This window comes from Triticum aestivum, chromosome 7A (assembly GCF_018294505.1).
Source record: "Triticum aestivum cultivar Chinese Spring chromosome 7A, IWGSC CS RefSeq v2.1, whole genome shotgun sequence".
NCBI classification, from domain to species: Eukaryota; Viridiplantae; Streptophyta; class Magnoliopsida; order Poales; family Poaceae; genus Triticum; species Triticum aestivum.
Window position 1 is genome coordinate 224,750,716 of NC_057812.1, and position 19,997 is coordinate 224,770,712.

Here is a 19,997-nt window from a genome sequence, read left to right on the forward strand (position 1 = left end):
CGCTTATCTCCAAGTTCGCCGAATTTGAGGAAAACCAGAGGCAACTCAACCTTGACCTGGAGTTGGCTCAGCAGAACTTAAAGAAGGCTCAAGATGAAGTCGCTGGTACGGAAGGTAACGACTTGTCGACTGCTTATCTTGACCATCCTTCAAGTTATCTCTTTGTTCTTTTGTTTGATCTAAATGTGTATTTTGCAGAGAAAATGAGGCTATCCCTGGAGAAGAAGGACTTGGACCTTGCAGCTGCGCAGAAGGAGGCTCAGGAGAAGACTGCCCTTGCTGACCAGAAACTGGCTTCGGTCGAAGCGCTAGAGGAGGAAATCAACAAGTTGAAGTCATCTCTCACTGAATCCAATCGAGAGGTGACTCGTCTGAAAAAAGATAGTGGCTTTGAACGACCAGCTGGAAAGAATGACTCGTAGGAGGAACGATTTGGAGGCTTATCTGAAAGCACTCGCCAAGAAACTCTTTCTTATGCTCGAAGGTATCCCCTTTTTACCCGACTGTTTTACTGTTTGCAAGTTAGTCCTGACCAGTCGACTCATTAACTCCTTGACTCTGCAGAATTCTGCCAAAACTTTGAAGAGGAGACTGGACGGATCGAGACGGGCTTGGACCCTATCCTTTCTCTAGTCGGCGACGAGGCTGCCATGAATGTGCTTCGACTGGAATCCGGCGTCACCAGTGTTACGAGTTATCTTGCCCGTCTGAAGGTGGCAGTTTCACGCATCGACTCATCGCTCTGGCCAAGGACAACTCTTCATAATGATCTCGAGTCTCTGATGACTCGGCTCAATGAGGTCCCCGGTCGAGTGCAGGAATGGAAGAAGTCCTCTGCCTGATGCGGCGCTGACGTGGCCCTGTCGATGGTTAGGGTCCACTTCAAAGAAGCTCGAGAAGAGAAGCTGGCGGCGATCAAGGTCGCCAACACAAAAAGGCATGACTTCCAATCCTTCATGGAGACTTTCATTGCTGCTGCCACTCGGATCACGGACGGGATCGATTTAGACGAGTTCGTCGAGCCTGCAAGTCCTCCTCCTGCCGAGTGAACAAACTTGATACTTAAACTTGCTTTAAATTTGCCTCGGAATGTCGAGTGGTTTTTGTAACCGTTAAACTCCTTCGGGCCTGACGCCCGAGTACTTTTATCTTCGTCCTGATACTTTTGAGATTTTATCTGATCTTGGTTTATCTTCTGCATGTGCTTGCATTTGCCTTCAAGCAGAACTTATTCCTCACTCGAAATATTCTTTGAGATGCAACTCTGAGGGAGATATCCCAGTCGATCTGCGCCTCATCATCCTTGCGGATAGGGATGGAGCGCTCATTGTACTTGTGGAACAGCTCTGAAGAGAGCTGTGCAGTCGACCTGCACCTCGTCATCCTTGCGGATAGGGATGGAGCGCACATTGTACTTGTGGCGCAGCTCCGTGGAGAGGATTGCAATCGACCTGCACCTCGTCATCCTTGCGGATAGGGATGGAGCGCACATTGTACTTGTGGCGCAGTTCCATGGAGAGGATTGCAGTCGACCTGCACCTCGTCGTCCTTGCGGATAGGAATGGAGCGAACATTGTACTTGTGGTGCAGTTCCGCGGAGAGGATTGCAGTCGACCTGCACCTCGTCGTCCTTGTGGATAGGGATGGAGCGCACATTGTACTTGTGGCGCAGCTCCGTGGAGAGGATTGCAGTCGACCCGCACCTCGTCATCCTTGCGGATAGGGATGGATTTTCAACTTAGGCAAGTACTAGACTGCAGCTAAGCCCCCGAGTGTGAGGTTTGCTCATCACTCGGTAGGTTTTTAGAAACTTAGGCGAGTACTGGACTGCAGCTAAGCCCCCGAGTGTGAGGTCTGCTCATCACTCGGTAGGATTTTTGAAACTTAGGCGAGTACTGGACTGCAGCTAAGCCCCCGAGTGTGAGGTTTGCTCATCAGTCGGTAGGATTTTTGAAACTTAGGCGAGTACTGGACTGCAGCTAAGACCCCGAGTGTGAGGTTTGCTCATCACTCGGTAGGATTTTTGAAACTTAGGCGAGTACTGGACTACAGCTAAGCCCCCGAGTGTGAGGTTTGCTCATCACTCGGTAGGATTTTTGAAACTTAGGCGAGTACTGGACTGCGGCTAAGCCCCCGAGTGTGAGGCTTGCTCATCACTCGGTAGGATTTTTGAAACTTAGGCGAGTACTGGACTGCAGCTAATCCACCGATTGAGAGGCTTGCTCATCACTTGGTAGGGTTTTTTTAACTTAGGAAAAACGGATTCATAGCTAAGCCACCCACTGGGGGATTTTTTTTCAACTTAGGCGAAACGGATTCGCAGCTAAGCCACCGAGTGAGAGGCTTGCTCATCACTTGGTAGGGTTTTTTAAACTTAGGCGAAATGGATTCACAGCTAAGCCACCCACTGGGGGATTTCAGAAACAAGCGTAAGCAATCGACAATCATTTTAGAAGACTGTAAAAACACTTGTCTTTGATAAACAAACTACAAAGGTGCTTCTTATTACATCCCAATAGACTGAGTGCTTAAGTATAAAAGGGGCGGAGCAGCTCCGCATTCCAAGCTCGCAGCTCGTCTTTCTTGTGCTCGACGTTGTAGAGGTGATACACTCCATTGTGGAGCACTCTGGTGACAACGAAGGGGCCTTCCCAGGAAGGAGCAAGCTTGTGTGGTTTCTGCTGATCCACTCGGAGAACCAAGTCTCCCTCTTGAAATGCTCGACCCCTCACGTTTCTGGCATGGAATCGACGCAGGTCTTGCTGATAGATGGTTGATCGGATCAAGGCCATCTCTCTTTCTTCTTCCAGGAGATCAACTGCATCTTGCCGTGCATGTTCTGCTTCTTCTTCTGAGAAAAGCTCGACTCGGGGCGCATTGTGGAGCAAGTCACTCGGAAGTACAACTTCGGCTCCGTAAACCAAGAAAAAGGGGGTTCTGCCAGTCGACCGATTGGGAGTTGTCCTCAATCCCCACAATACTGATGGAAGTTCATCGACCCAGGCTCCTGCTGCGTGTTTGAGGTCACGCATCAGTCGGGGTTTCAGTCCTTTGAGAATCAATCCATTTGCTCATTCGACTGGGGGTGGGCGACTGAGGCATAGTCGACTCGAGTACCTTGGGAAGCACAGAAAGTTCTAAACTCATCAAAATCGAAGTTTGACCCATTATCAGTGATGATGCTGTGTGGAACACCATATCTGAATGTTAACTCTCTGATGAAGCTGACAGCAGTACTGGCTTCAAGGTTCTTGATAGGCTTGGCTTCAATCCACTTGGTGAACTTGTCGGCTGCTACAAGCACATGAGTGAATCCACTCCTACCAGTCCTCAGAGGTCCAACCATATCCAATCCCCAAACAGCAAAAGGCCAGACGAGTGGAATGGTCTTCAAGGCCGACGCAGGCTTGTGAGACATGTTGGAGTAAAACTGGCAACCTTCACATTTGTCGACTATTTCTTTTGCCATCTCATTTGCCCGTGGCCAGTAAAATCCCGCTCGGTATGCTTTGGCCACAATGGTCCGAGAGGACGCATGGTGACCACAGGTCCCCGAGTGGATGTCATTGAGGATCACTCGACCTTCTTCCGGTGTTATGCATTTCTGGCAAACTCCAGTCACACTTTCTCTGAACAACTGTCCTCTTATCACGGTAAAGGCTTTAGATCGACGGACGATCTGTCGAGCCTCTTCTTCATCCTCTGGGAGTTCCTTTCTAAGAATGTACGCGATATATGGTACTGTCCAATCGGGGGTGATGACCAAAACCACCATAATCAAATCGACCACGGCTGGAACCTCGATTTCAGTTGGATCGATGGCACTCTTCTGCTGCGGGGGCTCTTCAGTGAAGGGATCTTCTTGAAGTGAAGGTGTATGAATATGCTCCAGGAACACATTGCTGGGATTGGCTTCCCTTTTGGAGCCTATCTTTGCCAGATCATCGGCTGCTTGATTTTTTAGTCGAGGGATGTGATGGAGCTCTAACCCCTCAAACCTCTTTTCTAACTTTCTCACTGCATTGCAATAACCAGTCATAGCTGGGCTTCTGACGTCCCACTCCTTCATCACCTGATTGTTCACTAAATCCGAGTCGCCATAGACCATGAGGCGACAGACGCCGAGTGAAATGGCCATACGCAACCCGTACAGAAGTGCCTCATATTCAGCTTCACTGTTGGAGGAGTCAAAGTGAATCTGGAGAACATAGCTGAGTTTGTCACCATGGAGGGATACCAACACCACCCCAGCACCGGAACCATTCAACATCTTGGACCCATCGAAGAACATGGTCCAATGCTCCGAGTGAATTTGGGCCAGAAGTTGCTGTTCGATCCACTCGATGAGGAAATCAGCTACTGCTTGGGACTTGATAGCTTTCTTTGCCTCAAATTTGATGTCCATGGGAAGGAGTTCAATCGCCCACTTTGCCACTCGACCAGTTGCATCTCTGTTGTTCAGAATCTCTAATAATGGAGCATCGCTGGCGACAATAATGGAATGATCAGAGAAATAGTGTGCAACCTTATTCGTGGTCATGTAAATCCCATAAACAAGCTTCTGATAATGTGGATATCTTTGCTTCGACGGAGTCAGAATTTCAGAAACGTAATATACTGGGTGCTGAACTTTATAGGATTTTTCTTCTTTCTCCCACTCGACCGTGAGTACTGTACTGACAACTTGTCCAGTGGCTGCAATATAAAGCAGTAAAGGCTCTTTGCTGATTGGTGCAGCAAGCACCGGCTGGGTGGAAAGCAGGGCTTTGAGCTCTGCAAATGCCGCATCAGCTTTGGGAGTCCACTCGAACTTATTAGACTTCTTTATCAGTCGGTAAAGAGGCAATGCCTTTTCACCGAGGTGGGAAATGAATCGACTCAAGGCGGCCAAACAACCAGTAAGCTTCTGGGCGTCGTGCACACGCACAGGGCGTTTCATCCAAAGTATAGCACCAAATTTCTCCGGGTTAGCGTCGATCCCTCGTTCGGAAACGAGGAAACCGAGTAACTTTCTGCCAGGAACTCCTAATGTGCACTTTGATGGATTAAGTTTGATATCATATCTTCTAAGATTGGCAAAGGTTTCAGCAAGGTCAGCTAGCAGGTCGGAACCTTTACGTGACTTGACCACAATGTCATCCATGTATGCTTCCACATTCCGACTGATTTGAGTGAGCAGACACTTCTGGATCATCCTCATGAATGTGGCTCCGGTGTTCTTTAAGCCGAATGGCATGGTGACATAATAGAAGCATCCGAATGGAGTGATGAAAGCCGTTTTTATCTTATCAGGTCCATACAGTCGGATCTGATGGTACCCGGAATAGGCATCCAAAAAAGACAAACGCTCACACCCCGCAGTTGAGTCGATGATTTGGTCGGTGCGGGGGAGAGGAAAATGATCTTTCGGGCAGGCCCGATTGATATGCTTGAAGTCAATGCACATGCAAAGTGAATCGTCCTTCTTGGGGACCATGACAACATTGGCGAGCCACTCAGAGTGGTAGATTTCTTGGATGAACTCAGCTGCCAGGAGCCGAGTCACTTCCTCATCAATTACTTTTCTCTTCTGGACGGTGGACCGTCGGAGATGTTCCTTGACTGGTTTTACTTTTAGGTTGACTCGCAAACGATGCTCAGCCAGTCCCCTGGGTACACCCGGCATGTCAGAAGGTTTCCATGCAAAGATGTCCCAGTTCTCACGGAGGAACTGGATGAGCGCTTCTTCCTATTTGCTGTCGAGTATTGTTGAGATATGGGTCGGAGCAGGATTGGGATCGGTCGGGTGAATATGAATCGACTTCGTTTCACCGGACGACTGAAATGCAGAATCTTTGGAAGGCTTCTTGGCTCGCAGCAAATCACTCGGATCTGCATTTTTCTGATATTCTTGCAGTTCTACTACTGCCATTTGTGCATCGACAATTTTTGAGCCCTTTTGGAAGCACTCTTCTGCCTTCTGCCGATTACTAGTGACAGTGATTACTCCTCTAGGACCAGGCATCTTCAATTTGAGATACACGTAACATGGCCGAGCCATAAAACGTGCATAAGCAGGCCTACCCAGAATAGCATGGTAAGCACTCTTGAAATCCACTACCTCAAATGTCAACTTTTCCTTGCGTTAATTCTTGGAATCCCCAAAAACCACATCAAGGGCGATCTGGCCGAGTGACTGAGCCTTCTTGCCAGGTATAACGCCGTGGAAACTCATGTTGCTTTCACTAAGCTTGGACATCGGAATGCCCATTCCCTTCAAAGTTTCAGCATAAAGGATATTTAGGCCACTGCCACCATCCATCAGCACTTTAGTCAGTCGAGTGCCTTCAACTACTGGGTCAACCACCAGTGCTTGCCTCCCAGGGGTGGCTATATGTGCTGGATGGTCCGACTGGTCGAATGTGATGGCAGTCTGGGACCACTTCAGATAACTGGGTGTTGCTGGAGCAACCATGTTTACTTCTCTGTTAATAACTTTCAACCGACTTTTGCTTTCAACATCAGCAAAAATCATCAGTGTGGAATTGACATTGGGAAAACCATCATCATCTTCTTCCCTATCCTCACCTCTGTCCGACTCCTTTTCCTTCTCCTTGGGTTGTTTCTCTCGGAACTGCTGGATCAGGAGACGACACTGTCGAGTGGTGTGTTTAGGGTAAATGAAATTCCCCTCTTCATCTTTTTTGGTATGAATATGGCACGGAAAATCCAACACATCATTCCCATCTTGATCCTTAACTTTTTTTTGGAGTCCAGGGCCCTTTGGGATTTCGTTTGAACTTTCCTTGGGCAACAACTAAAGCTTCACCAGGAGCAGCTGGTTCGGCCTTTCGCTTCTGTTTCCGACTGGAATTCCCTCCTCCGGTTTCTTGGGAGACTGTTTTGTGCTTGCCACTCCGGAGTCGGTCTTCCTCTTCACCATTGGCATACTTGGTGGCAATCTCCATCATTTGTCTCAGGGACATATCTCCTGTCCGGCCGAACTTCAGGTTCAACTCTCTGTACTTAACTCCTTCCTTGAAGGCACAAACTGCTTGGTGATCCGACACATTCTCCATTGTGTGGTGCAGAGTGATCCATCTCTGGATATAATCTCTCAAGGTTTCATTCGGCTTCTGAACACAGGACTGTAATTCTGTCAACCCTGCTGGCCTTTTGCAAGTACATTCAAAGGTTCTAACAAACACTCAAGCAAGTTCCTCCCAACTATATATGCTGCCAGGAGCCAACTGATTCAACCACGCTCTGGCTGAGCCCTCCAACATCAAGGGAAGGTGCTTCATTGCCACATCATCATTGCCGCCACCAATCTGCACAGCCACTCGGTAGCCCTCAAGCCAAGTGTCTGGCTTGGACTCGCCGGTGAACTTGCTGACTCCAGTCGCCAACCTGAAGTTGGGGGGAATCACTGCTGCTCTGATGGCTCTGCTGAAACACTCGGGTCCTGAAACGTGCACCCTGCTTCCAGTCGGATAATCCCTATCGTGGCCTTCTCTATGAGCTCTGTTCCTATCAACCAAACCTTGAACGAGAATAGATCTTGCATCAAAGCCTGGCTCTCTGGGGTCGACCAAAATTCTTCGTTCGCCGATGTGGGGGCGCCTGTCATCTTGCCGCCGAGGCACGTATGACCCACTCCTCAGAGGAGGCGTGGGTGCTCGACGGCGGTCATCGTGATCAAGTCGATGATCATACTGCTCACGGTTCCTGTACTAATCTTGCTTGTGCCCACGTCCCTCATGCCGCGGAGGCGATCTTGGGCTGTGAGCAGATTGGACAGTATCTGCCACCACAGATCTGCTATGAGTCCTATTCCGCAACTAAGATATTGTTGTATTCTACTCTCCTGCTGCCCGGAGTAAAGCCCGGATCTGCATCAAACCTCGGCCAGCTTCTGACTGGGAAGGTTGAATTGACTCTGCTATTCGAGCTGCAGCTGTGAGATTCTGGATCGGAGTTCGGTATACCTGAGTCGGAGGCAGAAAAAGTTGTCGTCGACTAGACTCAGGAATCCGCTGCCGAGCACGCTCGTCGAGTGCGCACTGGAGGTTCTCCAGTCGAGTGCGCTCAGCCAAGTTGGCCGGGCGCGCCTCCTCCAAGGCCTGGGCCTCGGGGGTTTCTCCAACGATAGGAGTGTCGAGTGCATCCATATTACGACGGCGAAGATCTTCCCTCCGCTGTGAAGAGAGGGGTTCGGGGCGGTACTCCTCGTGGACATGTGATGGGTCGCCGACGCCATCGCCTCTGTCTTCACGGGGGAAACCAGGAGGACTGCGTGGTCCATTGACCATCAAGACTTATGCCGCGGGGTCGCTGCTGTCGCACTCGGATGCAGTCTCGACGGAGCCAGTCGACAGATCGAACATGCCGTAGAGAGTTTCATCGGGCTCGATCGCCGCGATTTGTGGGGTGGCCGATTGGCGGGCCACCGCATGTCTCACCCACCGCTGAAGCCGTGACCGACCGGATTGCTGACGCCGGCGAACAACGGGAAGCGAGGATGCCGTAGGAGCCGACTGATACTGAGTCGAGAGTTGTCGAAGAAGGACGCCGCGCGCATGCGTGGAAGTGTGTCGCCCCGCGGACGGGGAGCGCCTCAACGTCGAGTGGAGCCCCGTGGAGCCAAGCGGAGTCGTCGGCGATGAAGATGAGCGCGCCGAGACGGATCTCGCGGCCTTCAGCCAATCCTCCGCCGGAAACCATGATGACGGGAATCGGAAGAATCGCAACTTCTCCAACAAACTAGTAAGACACCTGCCCCAAGGTGGGCGCCAACTGTCGTGGATCTAAGACTGACAGTAGAATGGGGGGTAGGTATGAGGAGGCAAGATCCTAGCTATGGAGTAGTTGTACACACGAGTTTACGAGTTCAGGCCCTTCGCGGAGGAAGTAACAGCCCTACGTCTCGGTGCCTTGAGGCGGTCGACTGGATTGTATGTGTGTGTGAGTTTACAAAGGATGCGAACCCCTGTCCCGGAGGAGGGGGTGGCTTATATAGAGTGCGCCAGGACCCCAGCTCCCCTCCGTTACGCGGGGTTCAATGTACATAAAGAAGGAGCGTTACAGGTGATGTTTGTATTAAAGTGCTATAAATGATAATTAAGTCTATGGGTAAACGCCCGATCGTTACAGTGTAGAGTGACTTTAGACCTTCTGTTTGTCGAGTGATTTCTGTGACGGTCGAGTGACATTGATTCTTCCGAGTGAAATGTCTCTGGTCAAGTGGATGATGGTACCCTTTGAATGCTTCTAGTTTTAGGGTGATGTCCTTGGGGAGGGCGTCTAGGTTAGGCCCATGACCCTATCCTAGGTACATAGCTTCATCAGGTCCTAACAACGACATCAATGTGCTCCAAGTTCAAGAGACTTTGTGATGGGGAGGCTCCGACATGCAACTATATCGTCAATGAACACAGCTACAACATAGTGTACTACTTTGTCGATGGTATCTATTCTCAATGTGCGGCGTCTGTAAAGATTATATCCGATCTTTATAGTAGGAAACAATGTCTCTTTCTACAAATCCAAGAAGGTGCTATGAGGATGCCAAAAGGGCATTCATAGTGCTTCAACCTCATCGGGGTATTGTTTGTGGGGCTGTAATGATGCGGAAACTGGAGACACTTTGGTAGCTGATGACATATTATGTAATCTTGCACAAAATTATTGTGAAGGATGAGGGCGAAGGAAAGCCCGGAGTTTAGGTCCACCTCCAGGAGCAAGAGCTAGAGCATGTTGCTAACTTTTGAGATGCATGATGACTTCGAAATCAGCAGGTACACATGCAATTTTTCATTGACCTTGTAGAGCATACGTGGATTCAACCTGAAAACCAATAAACTGTATATTTTATGTTTCAATTATGCATTGTGATATTCATTACTCATGCCGATCATTGTAGTATGTATTTCTATGTACGAATACTTTTTATTTGTGTGTGATATTCACTGCTTATGTGCAATGACCGACGTGCATATGTTCATATGGATTTAAGGTTTTCAAAATAAGGATTATAATTACAAATGAAAACATTCGAGAGACGAACCAACACTATACCAACACTAATCCGTGAACATATAGGAGCCCGGATTTGCGAGTCCGCGGTGGTAGACGCTCTGGATGCGACAAGCGCACACCGAATCCGTTGCAGCTGATGATTGCGAGATGATAAAATCGAGTGCGCGTCGTGCTTTACAACTGCACACCACCATCTTAGTCTAAACACGGGTTTACGTTAGTGTGGCCGATTTCTGAAAGAAAAAAGCGCATGCGACCGAATCGTCCGCACACGAACATCGTGGGGCCTGAATTCCGTTCCCACCTGATCATCAAAACTGTAAAATGCCCAAAAGGTTAGATGGAAAAACACTTTCCTTCTCCAGCAATCATTTGCGAGCAGTACCGAACCAAACCAGGATATGATGCGGTAAAAAAAAGACGGAACCAGGCCAGAACGGCCGCAGAATATCGCGCCGCCGGTAGTGGTGGTGGAGTAAACGCCAGCCGGGTCGCGGGCTTCCCGCGCGCGGGCTCACGGGCGTGTCGCTGCCGCGCGGGCCCGGCCGCAGCCCTGTCATTGACTGACAGAAGGAGACAGAACCACAAGTGGCACCCGTGCTCCATATATGCGCTCTGCCTCTGCCAGAGCACCAGAGCATTCCCGGTGCTCTGCTCCTCCCACCCGTGTCCGCGTCCTCTGCGGGAAGCTTTTGGAAGCTTCAAGGCATGAGGAGCAGTAGAGTCCGCGGAGGAGGCGGTGGTGGTGGTGGCGGAGAGGCCGCCGCCTTCCTCGCCGCGCTGCTGTGCGGCCTCCTGCTCTTGCTCGGCGCCGCCGACGCGCAGGGCATCCGGCGCCCCTCGGCCTACAAAACACTACGAGGTAAACGCCTCTCTCCTCCTTCTGTATTTGTTTCTGGGGGCAGAAGCACGGCTGAAGGAAGGCTCCTCCCTCGCCGACGTTAGTCGGATGGTTCCGGCAGGTTCTGGTTTTTGTTGGAGGCGACCTTCCGTGAGGTGAGACTGTGCGAGAACAGAGCGCGCGTCGAATTCCCCCTAAAATCCTACAGCGGGTGGGCGTAGCCGCCTTCGCTTCCATGAATCAGAAGGTAGGGGTGGCCCTCCCTCCTTCTGGTTCTGAAAACAACAATATTCAGACGGTTGATTTTTGATAACAAAAACCTACTACAAGGTTGATTGATAATCTCCGTGGGGTTAATTACTCCTGTTAATAAATAAATAAATAAAAGTACGTAAGGATGGTATTCTGAGCAATTATTCAGGAATTTGAATAACCGTGACTAATTGCTGTGCAGGTGATGCTCCCCTTGTTATCGCCCAAGGCGGATTTTCAGGGGTATTTCCTGATTCCAGCCAGGCCGCCTTTGCTTTCGCATTGCTTGCCAGCGCACCTGATACAAGCGTGTGGTGCGATGTGCAACTCACAAAAGATGGCGTTGGGATTTGCCTTCGAGACATAAATATGGCAAACTGCACCAATGCTGCAACAGCCTACCCTGCGAAAAAGAAGAAGTATGTCATCGATGGCGTGCCCAAAACTGGACACTTCTCTCTCGACTTCACCTATTCTGAGGTCCAAAACACTTACTGTGAGTACCACTTTCAGCTCTCTATTGAAGCATGTCATCTGTACATCTCAATTACGTACTACATGCTGGTAAACGTGGACGCTGGACCAATCTATCTATCTATCTATCTATAAACACACTATGCTTCCTAATTTTGAAGCTCTCTCATTCAATTGAGGCGTTCAATTTTGAATTTGGTTTACAAATTTTGGCTGGGTCAACGATTTTGAGAGGTTATTTTGAATTGGGTTCATAGTTTTTATTCGATTGAGATGTTCATTTTCAGATCTGCTTCACAATTTGGACTGGGTCAATGATTTCGATTGAGATGTCTAATTTTGAATTTGGTTCATGATTTTGACAAACTCAATGATTTCTCAAATCAATAAGCAACAACCAGCCTATAAAAACACATGAGTCCCGCAAACCCTCTCATCACCTGGAAAAAAAGGAATCGTCAACATGCAACACTGTAGCACCAATATAGTACACTCAGTCGTCAGTGCAAGAAACTTTCCCACATACATATGAATTTATAAGCAGATGACACAAAATCACACCTATAGAAAGGCCCCACCAAAATACCGCATTATAAATAAAGAAAACAATCAAACATACATTATCATCTTCCTCACGCATCAAACCAATTTTTTATATATGAAATCCCGACAACACAAACGGCGCAGCAAAGCACGCACAACCCTTATAGTAAGAACTAAAGTTACTGGCATGCCTTTCCTCTCGCTCTTTCGTTGTTTTACATAGACATTATATGTTTTATATTAGTTCTCTGCTCTTCTTTTCTTCAGATTGCATGATTTTTCATCGCTCCAGTTTCTTTAAAAAGGTTTGACCTGATGATATATTTGTAGCTATTCTTCTTACCTGATTATCCAATCTTTTGTGCAGTAACACAGGGATTTTATTCTCGCACCGACAGGTTTGATTCCATATATAATATCTTTTCCGTGACAGACTTGCAGTCCTATATCAAGCCGCCTTCCGTTTGGCTGAATGTTCAGGTAAAATTTACTGTTCTTGCAATTTTGCCTTTATCTGCTACTGTTGCTACTTCTTTGTCGAATCCCTTAAAATCTAACTTCTTCTTCACATGTGTAGCATGACGCCTTCTATTCGCAACATGGTTTGAACATGAGAAGATACATAGTTTCCATCCTAAAGAGTGTCTCTGTGAAGTATATTTCATCACCTGAGATAGGTTTCCTCAAAAGCATATCTAAAAGAGTTCGCGGCAGAACAAAGCTTGTGTTTCGCTTTCCTGATAACTTTCTGTCTGATCCTTCTACAAACCAAACCTATAGCTCACTGTCTAAGAACCTAACGTTTATTAAGACAATTGCTTCTGGTATCATGGTCCCCAAGAGCTACATCTGGCCAGTGACGAATGATAACTATCTGCTGCCTCCAACACCCTTTGTCCAAGATGCCCACAGGGCAGGGTTAGAAATATATGCATCTGACTTCGCAAATGATAGGATTATTCCCTATAACTACAGTTATGATCCCTTGCAAGAATACCTATCATTTATAAGTGATGGTGGCTTCTCCGTGGATGGTGTGTTAACAGACTACCCTATTACTGCATCCGAGGCTATTGGTAGGTTACTTAGTTTCACTTCTTTTTAAACCGAGTACTTATGAAATCATTGACTACAGTGTTGTTTCGACTTTCCGCTTCATCATGTTTTTTTTTTCTTGAACCTTAACTAAGATCTTAACATATAGGGATAAAGGAATAACTCTGTAAATATACAATGACAAACAGCGTTATACCTGTGCATTGGTTGGAGACAAATGTGATCATGTTTTTTTTTTCTTTATCATGTCATCTTATTTGTACATCTATAAATGATTAAAGGATGTTTCTAACTTATGGCTGGAGACAAGTTAATTTTATGCCTTTTAACCTTTGAGCTTGATTGTGAATCATTCTCTTTTATCGTTTGAACTTGTGATCTCTTATTAAGCAAATGCACTAGATTACAATCATTCGCCTGTTGAACACATTTCTCTTTAACGCACTGCATCCTCGTTAATCTTGCCTTCCCCTAAGCCATCCAACTTTAGACCTTTAGCCAATAAGCAGAAACATTGGACTTTGTACAAATGTAGCATGCATCAAATAATCAAAGGGATGTTTAAGAAAATGCAGAACACTTATTGATTGTTTATAAATATGTGAGCAATATAGTTTCTTCTCTTTGCTAATTCATTTGAATCTTCTTCTCTTCAGGCTGTTTTGCTAACTTGAATGAAAGTAAGGCGGATCATGGTATGTATATCTAGGCGTAAATCCTAGTACTGCTGCCAGCCATGATGCTTGGATGCCTACAAGTTCAACTCTGTTTAATTGTTTCAGTGTTTCTCTGCAGGGAAACCTTTAATTATTTCGCATAATGGTGCCAGTGGAGACTATCCGGATTGTACTGATCTTGCCTACCAGAATGCAATTAAGGATGGTGCGGACGTGATTGACTGTGCCCTTCAAGTCACAAAAGATGGAGTTCTTATTTGCATGAGTTCCATCAACCTGCTCGAGACCACCAATGTTCAGAGGACACCTTTCAGTACCCTTACATCTGTCATTCCTGAAATTAAGAGTACAGCAGGGATTTATACATTCAACCTTACTTGGAACAACATTAGCGATAGTTCTTTGAAACGTGAGTTCCTTCATCACAGCGTGGATATGCTTCTTTTTTTTATGTTGTTTTCTGTGGAAGTTGAAGGCTAACAACTGAGAAGTATGTGGATGGCATAAAACAAAGGATTGATTCTTGTAGTGTCCTCATACCTGCCCTTTTTCTGCAGCCAAGATATCTAGCCCATTGAGTAGCTACTATCTTGTAAGAAACCCGAGATACACAAACAATGGGAAGTTTGTCAAGTTCTCAGATTTTCTGGAATATGGAAAGGATCAGGATTTGTCTGGCATCATGATCATTATCGAGGTGATACTTCCACTTGAAGTAAACTCAACTTTAATACCTTAGGCTATGCTTACTACCTCTAATTTGACTTTCTTATATGCAAAAAAGAGAGCTCTAGTTTAAGGAATTGTCTTTTCCTTAGCTGTACTTCCTCTATTCCAAAATAAATGTTGTGGTTTTAGTTCAATTGAACTAAAACCACAACACGTCTAGGTGTGTAAGTCACCTTACGAAAACCAAATAGTCCCAAAACACTTAGTCACGGCACATTAACTCACTCCTCGTTTCTTGTTTCGTGACATATCAACCAATAAGAGATGTGGGTCGTGCATGCTTTGAATGACTTGAGACTACCAAACATGACATGCAGTGATTAGTTCATTTTATGCAATGCTATTAATTAGCAAAAAGACATTAAGTTCTCTCGTTTTCCCCTCCGCCTTGGTCGCGGTGCACAACCTAAGATGACTTACATTTCATCACCATGTATTCTCTTATTGGCAAGGAATATGAGAATCATGAATGTACCGAACATGCAAAACATTGGGAATAGCAAATACAGATATAGTGTGTAATTATATCCATTATTATGTGTGCAGTAATTAGTGCCGTGTTCCTCGCTAAGGTTATTATTGAAATCTCATATTTGTCGCACAAGCGTTACCATATGAATATTCAGTCCTTAGAAGTCAAATTTCTTGCAATTTTCTAAAGCTTTAATCACTGGAGTCCTCTTAATTGATTAACATATCTTCTATAATGCAGAATGCTGCATTTATAGCGAAATCTTTAGGAGTTGATGTTCTCGAGTCCTTAACCACTGCCTTAAATGATGCTGGCTATAATAATCAAACGACCAAGGAAGTCATGATCCAGTCAACAGATAGCGCTGTTCTTGTCAAATTGAAGCAGCAGAAAGCAAAATACAAGCTTGTTTACACTCTCCCGCAAGGCATTGGGGATGCTTCTCCTTCCTCACTAGCCGATGTCAAGGAGTTTGCCGAGGCTGTGGTCGTTGACAGGAATTCCTTTTTTGCAATAAGCTTGCAATTTATCATCAACCAAACCAGCCTGGTGAAAGACTTGCGGTCCGCAGGGCTAACGGTATATGCGCAGGTGTTCCGCAATGAGTTCCTATCACAACCTTGGGACTTCTTCTCGGATGAAACAGTGGAAATCAATAGCTATGCCCAGTCGCTTAAAGTCGATGGCTTAATTACCGACTTCCCCAAGACAGTGAGGAGATACAAGAGTAAGTAAAATTCGCCATCTTTCATTCGTGTTTTGCTGCCTGTACCTACCTTTTAGGCACGCTGAAATTTAGCATTGCGCCATGCCTAGTTGTTTAGACCAATTTGTAATATTAATGGCTGTGGTGCCTCTGCCGAAACATTTTGGACATTCATATAACTAACAATACAGTATTTGACCTTTGCTATATTTGTCTTGGCAGGGAATTCTTGTACAGGAAAGGACAAGCCCGCCTACATGGAGACCGTTGATGTCGGCGGCCTCGTGCAGCTACTCCAGAGAAATGCCGCTCCTGAGGCCCAGCCGCCAGCGGTGGCACCGATGCCAGAATTGAACGAAACAGAGGTGCAGCAGCCGCCATTCCCCCCTGTCGCGCCTAAGAATGCACCTCCTGGTGCCGCCGCACCTCCCGGTTCATCGCCATCTGATGCTCACACGACGGCTGTAAGCACCTGCATTCTGCTGGTAGCGGCCTGTGCAGCTCTGCTGCTTTGAGCAGCAGACCATGAGGCTGTGTGCCAGTAGGTTAAGTTACCGGAGGAGCCGTTAGACTTGCGCAGGCAAGCTATTATCTTGCTATTTTGTGCAATATATACACACAGTTACATCGGGTGTTTGTTTCTGTAGCTATTCCGGCACATTGGTGTATTTGATCTATCAATTGAATTGAAGAGGTTCGGTTCTATCACACTAGCCAGCGCAGGTGCTCGATATTTCATACTACTACATTGCTGAGTGCTGACCGGTGGGAAGATGCTATCTACCATGTTGTGTATAGAAGAACTGTACTTCTTAGCTGAAAAGAAGTGTTGCGCTCTGAAAATTGAGGAAGTGTGCATGTTTCTAGATTCAGGTGTAAGGTCTCGGCACTGTTAATAAGTGTGATGTCTTATTTTATCGCCAAAGAAACATGTGTGCAGCACAAGACAGATAATGGTAACCAAAAAAGGCGAAAAGGATGAACGAGTGGAGGCAAGTAGAGGCAGGTATCAGATTACTGGGCGCTAGTCTGTAAAATCAGCACGAGATACCCAGAGAAAACCAGCCAGGATTGTGCAGGACACAAGCGAAAGCCGAACAAGATATTCAGATAAAACCACAGAAATCCGTGTCACCTAGAAACCATTAGGTTCGAGCAAAGCGTCTCAAAACAGATTTATCTTTTTCTCCGAAAAGGAGGTTGTTGTACCTGACCCTACGAACGGAATACGATTAGCGCATCATCCTAGCATGATATTCTCTCGGTTATACTCCCTCCGTTCTCAAATACTTGTCTTTCTAGGCATTTCAAATGGACTCAACATACGGATGTATGTAGACATATTTTAAAGTGTAGATTCACTCATCTTACGCCGAATGTAGTCACTTGTTGAAATTTCTAGAAAGACAAGTATTTAGGAACGGAGTAAGATCCAACGGAACAAACTCACCAAAGATGGGACCGCCGGAATCTTGGATCTCACCCAAGCAATTGCCTTGAGAAATCATCTGCAGCCGGCTCCTCGTCATGCTGAAAGAGGTTCAGCAGGGCAGGTTGAGGCTGTCCACCTGTCCGTACAAGGAGACCGAGAGATGGTCATGAGTCTCAGGTGATTCCCTGGCCATGAGCAGACGGGCATCTTCGCCGTCAAACGACAGATACTCCACTGATCGTGGTTGGGCAATTAGCGGTACGTAAGAGATTCGTCTAGGGATCAAGGACATGCCCAGATCTAGCACCGGTGAGGAAGGTGCAGTGCAGCGACCTTCCTCTCACGTAGACTTTGCTTCATTGGTTTTTGTTTTTGGTTTTTTTGATAGCTAACCAGGCTTGCCGCCTGGTAACTTCGCTTGTTCGGAGTTATGTCGGACTTGATTTTGAAGGCGCAAATCTATGATCCGGCCTAGATGGCCAAACAGGTTTGTAGTGAAAACCGGCTTTTTTTTTTGCGAAAAGGATGAAGATTTACTTGAAAGTACAAAACACCTCAAATATACTGGACCATCGACTACATCTCAAGGTGTGCAAAACCAAACCAAAAACCAAAAACAGAAAAAAAAACCAAACCAAATTTCAGTTTTTCCTGGTTCTGGTTTCAGTTTTCAAATAGGACGACGCTACGCGTCCGCCGGCCGATTTTTTGATTTTATCCGTCGCCTTGACGGCCGTTGGATGCCCGACCTGATAGCCGCCCTATCTACTGCTTGTGCCCTGCATGCCCATTAGTTATTTCCCGCAATAACCGCTTTGTTGCAGAAACAATAGCACTCTTACCCTCGGCCCCCGACAGATCTGCGCCCCGCGCGGTTTCGCAACAAGAACATTTCCTGTAACAAGAACATCTCTCTAATTACATGAAATTTGATCTACACAGAATCATCAAGAAGTGCCAAGGTCTAGATGCTCTCACTGCCCCCCTTTTCAAATGAAGAGATTGATAATGTAATTAGAGAGATGCTTGCGGATAGAGCACCTGGCCCGGATGGTTTCACGGGCGTGTTTCTCAAGAAATGTTGGCCGATAATTAAGGAGGACTTCTACAAACTTTGCCATCAATTTCACTCGGGCAATCTTTCACTTGAGAGCAGAAATGATGGCTTCATCACTCTCATCCCAAAAATCAGCTCCCCCGAGACGATCAATGACTATAGACCAATCACGCTCTTGAACTGCTGTCTTAAGGTCATCACGAAAATCCTGGCCAACCGCTTACAAAAGGTCATACTCAAGATCGTGCACCATAACCAATATGGATTCCTAAAGGGAAGAACTATTCAAGATTGTCTCGCGTGGGCATACGAATACATATATCAGTGTCAACATTCCAAGCAGGAAATTATGCTCCTAAAACTAGACTTTACCAAAGCATTTGATACGATTGAGCATGAGGCCATGATTGATATTATGAAAAGCATGGGGTTTAATGAAAAATGGATCAGCTGGATTCGATGCATCTTCTCCTCAGGTAAATCATCAGTGCTACTTAATGGAACACCTGGTCGGCAATTCCTTTGTCAATGTGGAGTACGGCAGGGCGACCCCCTCTCTCCTCTCATTTTTGTACTTGCGGCCGATCTTCTTCAAGCAGCCATTAACAATGCTTTTCAGCGCGATCTTATACGCCTACCTTTTGACACTATATTGATCATTCCGGCATGCACGCAACAAGCTCAGATTGTCAAGACTATACTAACTGACTATATATGCTTCCTCAGTTGGACTAAGAATAAACTTCCACAAATCTACTCTTATACCAATCAATTGTGGTACAGAAAAAAGTGATGAGATTGCCAACATCTTTGGATGTGTCGTGGGGAAAATGCCATTCACTCACCTTGGGCTACCGCTTGGCACTACGCGGCCCTCTGTCCAAGAGCTTATGCCCCTTGTTTTCTCACTCGAGCGACGTTTATCTGCCACCCTCAACATGGTCTCTTATGGCGGCAAACTATCCCTTCTCAACTCGGTCATTACATTGCTCATTATCTTTGCCATATGTACTTTGAGACTGCTGATGTCTATTACACAACCTTCTTCTTGTAGACGTTGTTGGGCCTTCAAGTGCAGAGGTTTATAGGACAGTAACAAATTTCCCTCAAGTGGATGACCTAAGGTTTATCAATCTGTAGGAGGCGTAGGATGAAGATGGTCTCTCTTAAGCAACCCTGCAACCAAATAACAAAGAGTCTCTTGTATCCCCAACACACCCAATAAAATGGTAAATTATATAGGTGCACTAGTTCGGCGAAGAGATGGTAATACAAGTGCAATATGGATGATAGATAATAGTTTTTGTAATATAAAAATATAAAAACAGCAAGGTAACGAATGATAAAAGTGAGCGTAAACGGTATTGCAATGCTAGGAAACAAGGCCTAGGGTTCATACTTTCACTAGTGTAAGTCCTCTCAATAATAATAACATAATTGGATCACATAACTATCCCTCAACATGCAACAAAGAGTCACTCCAAAGTCACTAATAGCGGAGAACGAACGAAGTGATTACGGTAGGGTAGGGTACGAAACCACCTCAAAGTTATTCTTTCCAATCAATCCGTTGGGCTATTCCTATAAGTGTCACAAACAACCCTAGAGTTCGTATTAGAATAACATCTTAAGACACAAATCAACCAAAACCCTAATGTCACCTAGATACTCCAATGTCACCTCAAGTATCCATGGGTATGATTATACGATATGCATCACACAATCTCAGATTCATCTATTC

At 46.3% G+C, this 19,997-nt stretch overlaps 1 protein-coding gene across 1 annotated transcript; it reads left to right on the forward strand.

Moving 5' to 3' along the window:
- The first annotated feature begins 10,602 nt into the window (after positions 1-10,602).
- Positions 10,603-16,475, forward strand: LOC123151079 (glycerophosphodiester phosphodiesterase GDPDL4). The gene is made up of 9 exons (XM_044570863.1): positions 10,603-10,879; positions 11,313-11,606; positions 12,495-12,607; positions 12,705-13,203; positions 13,840-13,878; positions 13,979-14,269; positions 14,418-14,557; positions 15,302-15,788; positions 15,990-16,475. The coding sequence occupies exons 1-9, from the start codon at positions 10,726-10,728 to the stop codon at positions 16,280-16,282; spliced, it is 2,310 nt and encodes a 769-aa protein (XP_044426798.1). The 5' UTR covers positions 10,603-10,725; the 3' UTR covers positions 16,283-16,475.
- Positions 16,476-19,997: the final 3,522 nt, after the last annotated feature.